Source organism: Hypanus sabinus, chromosome 6 (assembly GCF_030144855.1).
Source record: "Hypanus sabinus isolate sHypSab1 chromosome 6, sHypSab1.hap1, whole genome shotgun sequence".
NCBI lineage: Eukaryota > Metazoa > Chordata > Chondrichthyes > Myliobatiformes > Dasyatidae > Hypanus > Hypanus sabinus.
The window spans coordinates 38,994,551-39,010,505 of record NC_082711.1 but is presented as its reverse complement, the minus strand read 5'-3'; the positions used below and the strand labels follow the sequence as shown (position 1 = coordinate 39,010,505).

Genomic DNA, 15,955 nt, shown 5'->3' with positions numbered 1-15,955 from the left:
GTAATTATATGCAAAATAAGAACTATATGGAAACGTCTTATTTTGTGAACTATTATTCCCCATAAATAATTCTTGTTTATTACTGTTGTTACTGTATTCATTACTGCACTCACTGGAACTAAGGGGGGGGGGGGGGGAGGAGAAGGTGGATCTTATTAAAATGTATCGAATATTGAAAGGCCTGGATAGAGTGGATGTGGAGAGGAATTTTCCTATAGTGGGGAGTCTAGGACCAAAGAAAACAGCCTCATCTTTTCAGAACAGAGATGAGGAGTAATTTCTTTAGCCAGAGGATAGTGAATCTGTGGAACTCATTGCCACAGAGGCTGTGGATGTCAAGTCATTTAAAGTGGAGGTTGATAGGTTCTAGTTTAGTAAGGGCATCAAAGGTTCAGGAGAGAAGATGGAAGTATGGGCGGCAAGGGGGTTGAGGGAGAGGTAATAAATCAGCCATGATGGGAATGTGGAGCAGACCGAAAGGGCTGAAAAACATAATTCTGTTCTTGTGTCTTCTGGTAAAGTGCAAGAGACTTTAAATTTCTTCCTCAGTCACACAAAATTCTATTTTATTCTTGGGATATGGATGCTACTGGAATAATTGTCCATCTTAAACAGCCCTGATCTGAGTGGCATGAAAGGCTATTTTAGAGGTCACATACAGGCATGATAAGAGTGGCCGATTTCTCTCCTGCAGGGTACCTGCAATCTTGTTCGATTTTTATGATAACCTAGTAGTATTGCAGTCACCATTAATGATACAGCTTTTTATTTCAAGTTATTTGAAAGCTCAATCACTGTGGTGAGATTCCAACTCTATATCTACATTAGTAGTCCCAGACTAAAGGTGCTAGACCAGTAGGATAACCATTTTGCTTCGTCATGTTTGAGAAAAATATAAAGCAGCAGCAATTTTGCAAAATGGTGCCTGCACAACAGTTTTAAATTAAATTCCTTTCAGTTTTGTACTCTGTACACCAAACTAGGCTTGACACAAGGATGTTGTGCACTTTTAACACTTTTTAAAGCCCAATGGAACTTTACTACTGAGCTATTATCACAAATGTCATTTTCAAGCGAAGGGTTCGAAATGACCTTTTAATGGAAAGAAAGCTCTGGCTTTATCAGAGCTGACTTCTGCCAAAAAAACAGATGGGGCATGAAAGGAAAATGACATTGGATCTAATCCAACTGTTAGTGCTGTTTACAAAGACTCACTTTTGAGGTATACTACTGTGCCGCACAGTTCCAAAGCACAGAAATGTCACACAATATCAGCTTATACTAAATGGTCTGAATGTGTCAATAAATTAGAAGAATTTTGAAGCAAAATATAATTTTAAATCAGGCAAATATTTATAAATATGTTTTATATTTTAATTATTTGACTCAACAAAATAAAATACTGACCAGAAGGGGCACCACACCACCATTCCATGGAAAAGGATTTAGCGACTTGAAATTGAGGAAGGGAATTTATGGTCACTAGCACATTGGCTCAGATATACACCTTTTAAAGAGTTATCAGGATATTTGCCAGCAATATTCTTTCATTAAATATAAACAATTCCAGGCCTCCGCTCCAAATTGCTTGGAAAAAGCCGTGTTACAGTCTGGGCTCCAGATATCTATTGTTCTCAATATTTTGAGTAATCAATTTATAGTTCAGACAATTGAGTAACAACTTCTGACAACACTTGAGGCATTCAAGAAATAGTCCTGAATGTGGCAATATTTGAATATTGGATCTATTTAGAATATGGATATTTAAACTGGAGATTTTCAACTGCACTCATTTTTCATAGCCCAGCTCCTGAAACTAGATAGATTCATGACACTACATTAGATTATTTAGTCAGCCACAAAAACTTAATCACTAAATAGAGTTCTCTGTTTTGTTCTGACTAAGATTGTTGTCTCCAATTTAGAGTACTGGAAAATTTTCAGGCGTGATGCAATTCTCAAATTAATTCTGAAATAGAGGACAAAGAGGTTATGAATAGCTTATCATACAATTCTGACACGGACTTTAACTTACCAAATAATTACTGACAGGCTGAAGGGAAAAGTAAAGGGTTCAATGATTCTAAAAATGTTGATACTTTTGTGTTGAATGCAGCAACACTTGATAACTTAAAGAAATTCTCTAACTGCTCACAACTATAAGCAGTAATCTTAAAGATAAGTTTCCGACTAATTGTATGCCAGCACATCTGTTGGTACCAATACAGACTTATTTTGGCAGTGTTGTAAACACAGTAAAGCTGAATTAAACAGAGAAAGAAAAAAAAACTGGTGAACTCTTGTTACTTCTGCCATGATTAATAATGCAAAGCCAAAACAGTCAAAAATCTGTTTTTGTTTGAACTATTGTTTTATGCTGCTACAGCTTACAGCAAATGGTTGGGAGTTCATCTGCAAGGAGTGTTACATCACTTGACATAACTGAGTAGGTCAAGAATCATTGTACATTATACATGAAAAACATCGCAGCATTAAAAAGTCCATGAGAAAACTGCAGATCATAGGACTAGTTGTCTTGATTACAGAAAAGAAAAACAAAGTTGATGCCTGTTGACAAGCATGTAGACATCAAGAATAACTATTATAACTCTCTGTTCCTGGGTGGGACCCATGTATATCCTGTCTCATGGACCTCGAGAGGAAGTACATTTCCTCAATCCCATCTCCTGTGCATTCTTCCTCTCTAATCAAAAACTAAAATCCCAACACTTCAAAAATTGTTTTGGCTTTTAAAAATGAGCAAGTCATCAGAATTGCAAATTAACTACATCATACTATGTTAGATTTTTATTTCCTTAAGACATACGTACGCACACTACATAGAAATAAGAACACAAGCTGAAACAGGAAGTTTACAGTTACTTGGGTGAAAGCATATTACACAAACAAATATGGATCACTTCCTCCTGAAGCGACTTGATAAACTAAGGAGATCTCAGAAACAAAATACAACAAACTTCATCTAGTATATTATAAACTTTATCTGGTACAACTTGGATAAATAAAATGGAATGTTCTGGAATCAAAACCAATTCTAGCTTTGAGTGCCTGCCAAGCACTAACTTAATAAGTAAATGTGATTATAGTATCTTGGGAGCAACATGAAATATCTCCAACTAAAACAGCGCTCATATCAACAGTATCAATAATGCATTCATAGTTACAAGAAATGTGTGAACGTGGAGTAGTTCATTCACAATTGCGAGGTGAGGTGGAGTTAAACATAGAAGTCTGTTAGGATTTACTCCACCTGCTTTCCTTTTTAAAGAACATTTTCATAATTTTAAGGTAATTTCCTCCAATGCAGTACCTGTTTAAGAGCATAAAATTCAAATATCGGATGATAGTACATCATTTGAAAGGTACACTTTGTTTTCCAGTTCACAGGATTATTAAGCGGGAGTTAGGCCATTCCATCAACCTGATTTCATGCATCCTGAAACAACTTGTAAACTCCCATCATTGAACATTTTTCAGCAAATAAAGTAAATGCCCGTCTCTAATCTTTTTTCGAGAAATATATTTAGTTATAATAATAGCCAGTATCATACAGTTAACTAATTGAAAACTGTCCTCAGTTTGAATCTTAAGTGGTACATTTCATCAGCTATACTCATGCCTGATACCATCTGAGAAATAGCCTTAAGACACTTTTACAGTGTTTGGATGCTGCATAATCGAGGCCAAATACTACATCTGTCTTGCTGCCTTCTGCTTTAGTTGGCTATTCTTATGCCCTTTTTGAGCGTAACAATTCCTATCAAGGAATATTTACCTACCAATTTTTCAGTGATTTGCATTCAGTATATGACCAAAGTGAATGGGGAACATCCAGAGTAGCTTAAATCTAGAATGACTTGGAATCTGATTCCAGTTTGGGTTGATTTAAAAGAAAATTACTTTATCAAGTCCAAGGTTAAACACAGAAGTAAAATTCATTCTATGCTTTCACAAGGTTAGTTCATATAAGCCAGGTGAAAAGAAACCATCTGTTTCTGTTGCAATGAGGGCTACACTCCTTCCCAGTCTAGAGGCTCTGTGCAAACAAATCCAATAGGGATCCGACCTGCTGATATTTGGTGCTGCTCTGCATTCTTTTGTGCCGTGATAATATTTCCTTTACACATGTGCCAAAAGTTTGCAATTTCATTTTGTCGCTCCATTATCCACAAACAATCCAAAGTAAAAACTTGAGACACAAACATGTACTTCACCACATCCCCAATCCTTTCCCACTTTCTTTTTACCCCCAAAGTAAAGGGACACAATAACATTTCACTTGAGCAGGGCATTGGAAAGTGTTCAGCACCTGGAATACTATCACTGAAAAGCATTTGGCTTCACAACAGCAAGAGGGACAAAACTGGAAAGAACAAAAAAAAAAGTAACCAATTAACTATTATTTCAAGCATTAGGATTCTTCAATTCTCCAGTCCAATACTATTATGGAAAATTCAAATTAACTGTGCTGTGAACCATGCACAAATGGTAGTTATTTTTCAGGTGAAGCGGCCAACATAAATTTGCATCCAGATTATTGCCATGGAAATCTTCAAATTCATTTCTAATGTGTGTCAAGATCTGCACAATATCATGGGCCAAATGGCCTGTCCAGTGCCACATGGATCTATGTTCAATGTTCTAACTACACCAAGGATTGTCAGGAGATTGATGCACCCTGGTATATTGGAGATCTTGGCTTACACCAGAATTGTATAGTAATGAATGATTTCAATACCAAATTCCATTACTTTAGAAAGCATTTCGTACTTTTGAAAGTACTGAGGACGCAAGCAGATCCTGCAGGAATCCTTTCAGAGTATACTGCAGTCAAAACAATACATCCAATTACCTTTCACTAGTTGGAATTTTCCCATTTCTTGGTTTATTCACTTGGGCATAGACTGCTTCCATTGGTTGTGTTTCCTCCCTTGCACTCTGTGGTCTGGTGTTTAAAACTAGATGACGTCCGATGTCTGCAGAAGATTCATACCAACTCATGCCAGCATATGTTGGGTCATCCTCAGATCCATAGGTTCTGCTCAAATCTTGTGGATCAGCGTAGTCTCGTTCGCGGGCCTGCCGTTCCCGAATTTCCCGGTGTTTTTCCTGGATTCTGTAAAATTCATGAATGTCAAATCATCTTGTGACAAGTAGGTAATCTTCACAAACATGTCAAATTGAAGTACTCTGCTTGTAGTGCAGAGTACTGCTGATTTTTATGAAATCCAGCTTATTAAAAATAATATTAAGATCAAATATGTGCAGAAATTTGTACTCTATCTTGGAGAGCACAGGTTCAATTATCTGTCTCATTCATTCAAACCCAGCCATCATCTGTGAGCGGATGTTTCTGCTCCAAAATAGGCATCCATTAGTCTTGAGAGAACATGGATTTGCGCCTTGGAAAGTTTCCAGGGTGCAGGCCTGGGCAAGGTTGTATGGGAGACTGGTAGATGCCCATGCTGCAAGTATCCCCTCTCCAAGCCACCGATGTTGTCCAAGGGAAGGGCACTAGGGCCGATACAGCTTGGCACCAGTGTCGTTGCAGATCAATGTGAGGTTAAGTGCCTTGCTCAAGGACACAACACGCTGCCTTAGTGACCTTCAAGATCACTAGACCAATGCCTTAACCACTTGGCCACATGCCAACATGAAGTACTTCCTAATGGAAACAGTCTCTTATCCTGAAAGGGCATTTACAAAATGCCCTGCAAGACTGTTTCTTCCACCCTGTTATTTTGGAGTACTCCAGATGACACTAGCCGAGAACCTGAAATAGGCTAATCTGACACTGGTGCTGGGAAGGCAGAGGTGTGTGGGGAAATATGGCTGGGATGAAGATGTTGCAGAAAATAAGAATTGAAGTCATACCAATTTCTTTTTTCAAACATACATAGCAAATGCTAGAATCAACACTTTGCAGTGGGTAATCTTCCATCTAGCCCAAGCTTCATGTATATAATAATGATATCGGCACAAAATTATTTTCTGAACTGTATCAACAGACAAACCCTGCATTATGGGTGGGGATTTGCATTCCTAGAAAACAGTCCATATCACTATTTCCCACAATTCAAAGCTATTTCATTTGCACATGTATCACTAAATTCATGAGAAAATGAAGTCTTGTGAAAATTAAATTTCTTTGCACATAAGCTCCACAACAGTGAATTTTATTTCATATCTCAGTAGTGATGGTGGGTGGTGATTTGTGAATCCTCTGAGGGCGAATTTATATAACCAAAACAGCAATAATACGGGGGTCAGCTGTACTCTGAGTTAAGGACAAGGTTTTTAAGCAGTAACCAGAACCTTCTGATTGTCTTCAATAACTTTCAGGTTCTTACAATCACCAAAAGTTGCCCGTTTGGATGAATTGGCCCTTTTTGGGAGATACACTTCATAATTTTATACAGTTCTGAACTACATGAACAACTGGTATTTAAAATACCATCTTTACCATCAAGGTCAAGCCTGAAAGGTCATATGAATGTAATCTTCCATTATTCTCTAGAGAATAATTTAATAATGTCTTATGCACATGGCCAGAAAAGACACCCTGACAATGCCTTCCTAATCCATTTATAGATTTTTTCTGTGCATTTATTAACATAGTTCTCTCAGGACAGCTGCGAGTAATCTAAAATGAAATAAAAATTAGATTTAAATCCATTTTCACATTAATCCATTGTTTAACTATTAAACTATTTGAAGTGCTAAACAAATAATTCTTACTGAGAAAGTTGACTTAATTATTTTAATAAAATAATGTTGAAGTCAGACACATAATAAACATTGGTTTATTGGGTGTTATGATCCAGAGGTTCTTTATATGTAAATAATGAGGAACTCTATGAAAACTTGGTGGTTATGGCATTTTAGTAGGTGTTACAAGAACCAAAAACGAACAATGAAAGAAAAACAAAGGATTCATTTCATCTTATACTAAAACCTACAGAAATAATGACATTCCAGTGATAAAGGATAATCTATAAAATAAGCAAGTTTAGTGATGTGCTATATTGGCGCCACAATGTGTGGTGACACCTGTGGGCCGTCCTCAGCACATCCTCAGGCTGTGCTGGTTGTTAACGCAAACAATGCATTTCACTCTATTTTTCGATGTACATCAACTAAATAACTGAATCTCACTCTGATACAGGCTGCAGAGACTTACAGGAAAGCACAGAATTAAGTATACTGCAATTACTGAAAACTCACTGAACAACTACACAAGTATGGATGATTATCTCGAAATTATAAGCGTAAGAAATTTATACTATAAGAAAAATAACCATCTTACACTCTAATCCAATAGTTATTTGTTCCAACATCACATGGATCAGTCATATTAAGCTCTACACAAAGATGCTAAGAGACTTTCCTTGCACTAGCAATGCTGTTTTTCATCCATATATAACAATTACTTTCAAAATATTCACATTGAACGTAATGGGAAACTTCTTCACTCAGAGGCTCATGACAGTGTGGAATGAGCTGCCAGCACAAGTGGCTCATATAAGCTCAATTTCAACTCTGAAGCCAAGTTTGGATAGTTACATGGATAGTAGGGATATGGAGGGCTGTGGTTCCGGTGCAGGTCGATGGGAGAGGGCAGTTTGAATAGTTTTGGCAAGGACTGAAGGGCCTGCTTTTGTGCTATACATTTCTATGACCTATTCTTGAGGTCCAACATTATAGCTTAGCTAGATCCATGCTCATTAGATTTTTAAGGGTTTAAGAGCAGGAGTGGTGTGAACCATTTAAAAATGGTTCAGTGCATTCCATCCACTTAAGCAGAGAGTATAGCTTGGCAACATTTGAGGATTGGATTCTATGTTCTGCTGCATTCTCAGTACTTTTTTTGTTGCCCTATTGCAGCAAACAGCAACCATCATAGACAAATCTAAGCCTCTCTATCTGACACATGCAACAAGATACTTTGAATTGTGAAAATATAATCTTATTTCCAATATATTTTGACTGAAGAGAGCATCATTTAACAGGAACATGACAAGAACTTAAGCGAATTTAGGATCTTTAAAGCCACTGAAGGTTTTTCGTCTACTGAACTGTTCATTTATTATGTTTAATAATTAATTGTCAGTTTGCTTTTAAAATTGAAGTACTCCTTTTAAAGAATAATATTAACAGATAAACTTTGCAACTAAATTGAAAGAATTTGAACCTGGACAGAGGATATTAGATTCTGTAAACTGTTGTGCTGGGTGGATATATTTCAAATAATATTTAACACTGGGGACAAAAACACAGACTTTAGAATAATAATATTAGATTCTCCTGGGGAGCTTTTCAAGGATACTGATGGGGTTTCCTGCAGTTTGACCCTGAATAGACCAGCTGATCTTTAGTAGTTCCAGATGGTCCTCAGTGCAAGACTATACTCGACTTTACTTTTGGTATGACCTGTGGGGTCACAGACTACATGCATGGTGCATTTTGCAAATGAATACACTTAAGATACGGAGTATCGGAGATTATACTTAAACATTAGAAATAGCTCACAATCAATCTGAAATCATGAGATAAACAGAAAAAATGATATCATGCTAAGACTCTGTGAGAAAAAGGCAGAAGGAGAAATGTAGAGCTATGCTGACTTATCAAAAGATCAGAGATAGAAAGATGGGTCAATGTCCTTCGCTAGAACTTATTCTGATGAGGTCTCTGCACAATATGTTAACCTTTGTTCTGGTTGGATGTTTTGTTTTAAATTTGATTCGCAAAATATAATGAGATTCTGAATCCTCCTTGTCAATGAATTTTTATTAAAAGACCCCTCAAGCTGGCATCAATTTAAGATGTTAATTTCTGACATAGACTGTAATGTAGGGCACAGCTCACCTAATTTAAAACGAGGGTGAATATCTGCACTGAATTGCTGCTGCAGTGTTCCTGTTCATTTACTGTCTACTTTTACATTAATTGGTACACCAGACCAATGTTGCTGAAGTTACAAAGAAACGCCTTCCGTTGCTGACATATGGGCTATTGCACCCTGAAGAAAAGTAACCAACAAAAGGCACCTTGTTCAGTCTCTAGGCTTGTCCCCCATGATTGACCAATCTTTACATATTTTACATTCAAATTGGTGGTGAATCTCACCATCCCTCAGCCTTTACTGATGAGCAAGGTTATAGAAGGGTCAATGGATTACAGATGACCACTGCCAACGTTTTTTTTTAAAAAAAAATTCTGTTCTCTGTTCAATTAGAACAACTGAAGTTTCAGAGATAACATGTCACACCTCACCCTATTTCTTCTATAATCACCATTTCTACTTTATGGAAACATTGCACACTAATAATTAAAAACTAAGAAATGCATATTAGCAGAATGTAATTATGTATGAATTGTTCAACTGTCCAAGTCTATAAATTAAGATGTGAGCCCAAAATTGGACTCAGACCTCTTCACATCTGTCCCATTGTCCTTGTCCTTATAATTAAAAACAACTTCTTTCATGTAATGAATGAATTTTTTTTTTGGTCAGGGTTTTAACTTCCATCTTTCTGCCTGCTTCTGCTGTCTCCTTTCTTGTATCCAATGCAGGGCCACCAGCAAAGACACTCAGATTCGTTGATACTATTGGAGTGTACTGACAAACACTGCTCAGATAAATTAACTTGCTCTTCATTTTAACCAGATTAGGAGAGACTGCAGACTGCCAAAATCAACAAAAATGTTATTTCCCATTCCTTACATTGAAGTTAATTAGCTGCTCCAGACTAATATTTAAATGTTTGATCAATATCACATGACACAGAGGAGGACGAGCCCTACAGTGAATTCCTTTTTAAAAATCTTTATAAAAATGGAATGTGAAGAATTGGGTTAGCGTGGCATTATTAATTGAGAAACCCCATCAGATTCATTGAACTTGTGTGTCTCCAAGAAAGGAAAGGGCAGATAATAAATAAATCATGACTGTTGCCCCTCAAAATGGTATTTGTCCCCAGGGGCGTACAAAACCAGCGAAAGCTGTGGCCATGAGTAGAAGTATGATTACTACTACAATATTTCAGGTATCTTTATTGAGATAGGAGCTGTAGAAGAGTCCTTGGCCAATGTGAAGGTAGATGCAAATGAATCTGTTGCATCGAGAGCTGAATTTCAATAAGCCTTGACCTGTTGCTCAGCAATAATCCTATCTTGGTACAGTCTTCAAATAAGTAATAACTTTACTTCAAGAACTGGCTCTTTGCACTAGAAATAACAATTCCTGTTAAGAAATCTGCATCAGCCCACCTTCCTTCCTTAGCTCATTATCCCATAATGACTGAACAACACTCAACTATGCCTTCAGCTTGAGTCATATGGTAGGGAAACAGGCCCTTTGGCCCATCCTGTCTGTGCTGACCAGGGTGCTTATCTGAACTAAACCCACATAGGTATGTAGCAAATTTACCTCTTAACCTTTCTTGTCAATGTACTTGTTGGAAAGTCCTCAATATTGCACTTTTACCCACTGATATCCACAGGTGGGAAAACCATTGCAAGGCATTTGTAGAAACAAGATTTACGACCATTTGCAGAAGCAATAGTCTGATTAGGATTAACTAGCATATAGGTGATGCACACAAAAATGCTGGAGGAACTCAGCAGGCCAGGCAGCATCTATAGAAAAGTGTAAACACTCCACTTCTCAGGCTGGACCCTTCATCAGGATTGGAAAGAAAGATGAGGAAGATGGTGGGGGCATGCTAGGACAAAGTATAAGGTGGCAGGTGATAGGTGAAACTGTGGGAGGGAGTAAAGAGCTGGGAAGTTAATTGTGAAAGATAAAGGGCTGGAGAAGGGGGGGATCTGACAGAGGAGGATAGAAGAAAGGGACTGAGGAGGAGCATCAGAGGGAGGTGATAGGCATGTAAGCAGAGAAGGTGAGGGAGGGAAACATGAATGGGGAATGGTGAAGGGGTTGGGGGGGGGGTGACAATTACTGCGTTAGAGAAGTCAATATTCATGCAATCAGATTGGAGGCTACCCTGATGGAATAACACATTGTTGCTCATCCAATCTAAGTGTGGCCTCATACATAGCTGCCAATTATGTTTCACAAACCTGACTGAAATCTTTGAGGAAGTGACAAAAATAAACTAATGAAGATAAAGCAGTAGATGTGGTGTTAATGGATTTTAGTAAGGTGCTTGATAAGGTTCCCCATGGTAGGTTTGCTCAGAATGTTAAGAGACATTGGATCCTGGGAAACTTGGGTGCAGAGTTTCAGAATTGACTCGCCCGTAAAGGCAGAGGCTGCGTAGATGGCGATCAGTGACCAGTGGGGCTCTGCAGGGATCTGTTCTGGAACCACTGCTCTTTGTGATTTTTATAAATGATTTGGAAGAGGAAGCAGAAAGGTAGGTTAGTAAGTCCGCAAATAACACGAATGTTGGTGGCACTGCGGATAGTGTTGGAAGGTTGGTGTAGGTGACAACAAAACATTTACAGGCTGCAGAGCTAGGCTGAGAAGTTGCAGATGGAGTTCAATCCACAGAAGTGTGAAGTGATATGTTTTGGAAGGTCAAATTTGGAGGCGGAATACGGAGTTAATTGCAGGATTCTCAGCAGTGCAGAGAACAGCAGAATCAACCTCAGAGTTGCAGCATAAATTGATAGGGTGGTTAAGAAGAAGACTGGGGAGTTGGCCATCATTAGCTGGTTTCAAGAGCCATGAGGCAATGTTGCAGCTCTCTAAAACTCTGGTTAGACAACACTTGGAGGATTGTGTTCAGTTCTGCTCACCTCAATATAGTGAAGATGTGGAAGTTTCAGAGAGGGCGCAGGAGATTAGACGTTAGACATGCTCTCTAAACCAGGATGTTGCCTGGATTAGACAGCATATCTTATGAAAGTAGGTTGAGCGAGCAAGGGCTTTTATCTTTGGAATGAAGGATGACGAGATGTGATTTGATAGAGCTTTAGAAGATAGTAAGAGGAAAAGATAGGGTGGCTATCCAGTAAAAAAACACAAGAGAATCTGCAAATTCCAGAAATCCAGAATAACACACACAAGATACTTGAGAAACTCAGGTTGGGAGCATCTATGGAAAGGAAGATATCAATTTTTTATTCCTTTCCATTGAGGTCCATTTGCCCTTCTGAGTTCCTCCAACATTTTGTGTGGGTTACTCTCAGTTGCTGAAACATCCTTGTGAATCTTAATCTTGTACTGAATGACAAAGCATCAGATAATGGAATTTCAAAATACATAACTCTCAGCCAAGAAACACTCCCTCAACATAGGCTTTAAATGGGCTAACTGAGATGTAAGACCAGCGCTTATAGCTACCATGGCTGGTGGTAGCAATATTTTTCTAGGAGATCTATGAGGCAAATGTTCTGACTTGAACACAGAGTATGGTAGGTGCCTGGAATGTGATGCCACGGGTTCTATAAAAGCAGATACTGTAGCTATGTTTAACAGGCATTTAGGCAGACAAATGAACAGGCAGGAGATATATTGACCACTGGAGCCAGGAGGGACCAGCTTAATTTGGCATCATGGCCATTAACGACATTGTGGGCCAAAGGACCTGTTTCTGTGCTGCTTTGTTTTATATACACTCCATCCGAGTATCAGACACCCATTAACATTAATCTAACTTTTATTCTCCCTTCATTCCCATCAGCTCTAGGTTCTATCATTCACTTACCTACGAGAGACAATTTGCAGTGGCCAATTAACCTACAAATCTGCACTTCTCTGGGATGTGGGAAGAAACAGAGGCAACTGGAGGAAGTCCATGTGCTCACGGAGGGAATATGCAAACTTCTACAGACAGCACCCAAGGTCATGACTGATACCATTTTGCTGGAACATTGAGACATTGGCTCCACTTAGCTCTGTGACTGAGCCACCCCATTTGTTTTGAGGAATACTGGCACAGGTGCATTTACTGCACAGCCAGAGCTGCCCTCGAGTCTTTTCCTGAAGTAATGTAGTGTACCCACAATTGCCTGATGTAGACGATTATGGATATTGACCAGCACCAAAGGAAAATATCAACAGATGCGAAAGTCAAGATTTCTGTGGGATAGAGGTTAAATATCCATGACATTAATTTTTTTTCTTCTTAATGGTTATGGTTAAGCTGTTGTCTGAAAATTTATTATCAACGTGCAATAAAGTTATGCACTTTTAAAGAGCTTCCTCCATAAAATTATTGACCAATTATATTGCTTCGATGTGGAAAAATATATATTGGATTGTCTAATACCTTAAGTAACAGATTTCACCTAATAATGTTCCCTTGAAAACACCTTCTGTTTCCCTCTTGTAAAAATCAATTCATGTCAACTCATCAAATTCCTCATTTTAACCAACTTTGGAATTGGTATTATTCTGTCCTTATTTGTAGTTAATGCAATCAATAAACCAACAGTATTAGTTATGACAGTGCAAACTGAACAGTAACTTTCAGATGTACAAATGCACACTTGTTCAGACATAAGGAAGCTCCTGCCAAATTTTCCTTGCTCCAGTTTTGATTCATTATCCCACTGAAAAATATGGAAGGGTGTGAGATGTACACATACCATGAAAACATGGCAAAAAAAAAGGTTAAGTTAGTCCATTCCAGGGGAGATAATTACTCTTAATTACAGGGTCTCTGCCTCTAAAAAGCAACCGTAACATCATATTCCTTACAGATTTTACCTGTAGTTATATACGTTTCTTAAAACAAAATCTTCCATTTTTATTTCTCCATCTCATATTTCTTATTTTTTTATTTTACTTGTATAAATTTTGCACTGAATTAACATCAAACTTGCCTTTCTTACTGAGACCATCCACGTGTCTGTAAGTCCTTCAATCTTTTTTTAAATACAGTCCTGTCCCCTCACATCTCTGGTACCCCATGAGGGGGCTTGCAGTGAAAAGGCTTTATAACTTGTAAATATTCTCATCCACCATCTGCACAAAGTCTTTGAACAAGCATGATGATTATGAATGGTACTATAACTTCATTGCTTGTTACCAATGCAGGGCAATTACGTTAAGCTCCTTGTACATAAAATTTGTTTTTTCTAGCCAACGTTATGCCAGCATTTTCCAGAATATTGTTAATAATAAAGGCAGAATCATCTCATTCTTTGATTATCATCTTCAATTCAGTCTTTTCCTTGACTGAAAACAAGGATATCAATTTTTTTGCAAAAATTATATAGATTCATCACTTAATTAAATTTTCTTTTGATATCCACAACTGTTTTATTCTGTCATTTATTTTCAAAGCTTAATCCCAGAACTTTCATTCATCTTCAAACGTTTTCTTTTACTATGCTCACTTTAATAAGTGGGGTCCTTCTTCTGCTTTATTTGCATAAGACAAGATTTATACTTAATCTACTACACTAAATGGTTTGAAAATGCCGTCACTTTGACAGTAGCCAGTTTAATTCCTCTAAAGCAGTGCTTATTAATTTTGTCTTTTGGACACAAGAATCAATCATTACTTCCCTGTTACATCCTATCCATAGCAATTCCATACCTGGACTCTCAACTAATTCACATTTTACCTGTGCTCTCATCTCTATTAAAAAATCCTCTTCTCAATGAGAACAGTCACCCTTTGAACAATCTTTCCACTTTTCTGCCTATTTATTCATTGCAACTTAATCTCTCAATAATCATTAACTGTACTAAATGTTGTTAAATGCAACAATCTGAAAGATAAAATTAGCCAAGGAAATAGGGCACTCAATATCTGCAGAAGGAAAGGAAATTAGGTTTTGGGTATGGATATTCCAATTGATAATTGATAATCCCTGCTTCTTTATCTACATTCTTATACTCTTTTAATTGAGCTGAACATAAACTTTATGTCTGCAGTTAGTGCCTGAGCTAACTGAGTATTTTCAACGCAACCTGCATTTGACAAAAATTTGCTGGTTTTTTGACAGCTCAACATTTCATTTAGAAAATGCAGTCGCTTCAAGGCAAACTGGCAACATCCTTGAAACAGAACTTGCAAAAAAAAATTCAGCAAAAGAGCTTTGTGACGCACATTCTGAAAAAGTCTTTTCAGACAAATTCATCTCTTCTAAAGTTTATCTGCTAATAGGACACTTTCGTATCAACTGCTTTCTTGAGGCATAAGATAAAAAGTGATGGCTATTATTTGCAGCATTTTAATGACTATTTTGCACTTGAATCAAATATCACAAGTACTTGCTCCATACTGAAAGTATGGAGAAACTACTCTGCATATACCAATGAAATATTAAATATTGAAAACAGTGAATTACAACTGAGGACAATTTTCATAGCATGTATGGTAAACCTTGTCATATGGGTGTGGTGAAATGCAGCTGATTAACTTTGAAGGGAAGTCACCCCACTGACATGAACAATATGTTTAATTTATTAAGCAATCCAAGCTGACAATTGACCAAAGGAGTACAACCATCAGCCTCAAGATTAGACTTCTATTTATATATTTTATAGCAATGTACAAAATTTATGAAATTTAGAGATGACCTCCACATCATCTACCAGACACTAACTCAGTATCTGAAACTTTAACTCTGTATCTTTTGTCTTATGTACTGCCGGATCCACTGAGAATTTTCTGTTTTTATTTTACATACGCAACACCAGCAGAATGTTTATTTGTGCCTTATCTATTTCCTGGGCAAAGTCTTAAACAAGGTGTAATTTAGTCAAAGTCAAAAGAAAGGAGAAAGCAATGCCAAGGACAAGAAGTTTACCCAAGGAGCTGAACACCGAGCTTTCAGGAAAAGTTTGGACAGCTCTTGACTGAACCAATTGAGTACCACAAAGAATCCAGAATCTATAAACACGGCAGATTTCAACATTTGACAGTATTGCTCCAACATTTTAAAAATCACCCACAATGTGAGCTTGCCTTCAAAGACAGTTCAGACCCAGTAAGGATTGAAAATTTCC

General features: G+C 37.5%; 1 protein-coding gene across 5 annotated transcripts in view; it reads right to left on the bottom strand.

Annotated features, from left to right (window-relative positions):
• pard3aa (par-3 family cell polarity regulator alpha, a) overlaps positions 1-15,955 on the bottom strand; it is an 850,778-nt gene that overhangs the window by 85,759 nt on the left and 749,064 nt on the right. For all 5 annotated transcript variants that reach the window (XM_059971936.1, XM_059971937.1, XM_059971939.1 and 2 more), the window contains one exon: positions 4,874-5,137. In XM_059971936.1, coding sequence (XP_059827919.1) covers positions 4,874-5,137 — 264 coding nt within the window. The remainder of the gene's footprint in view (positions 1-4,873; positions 5,138-15,955) is intronic.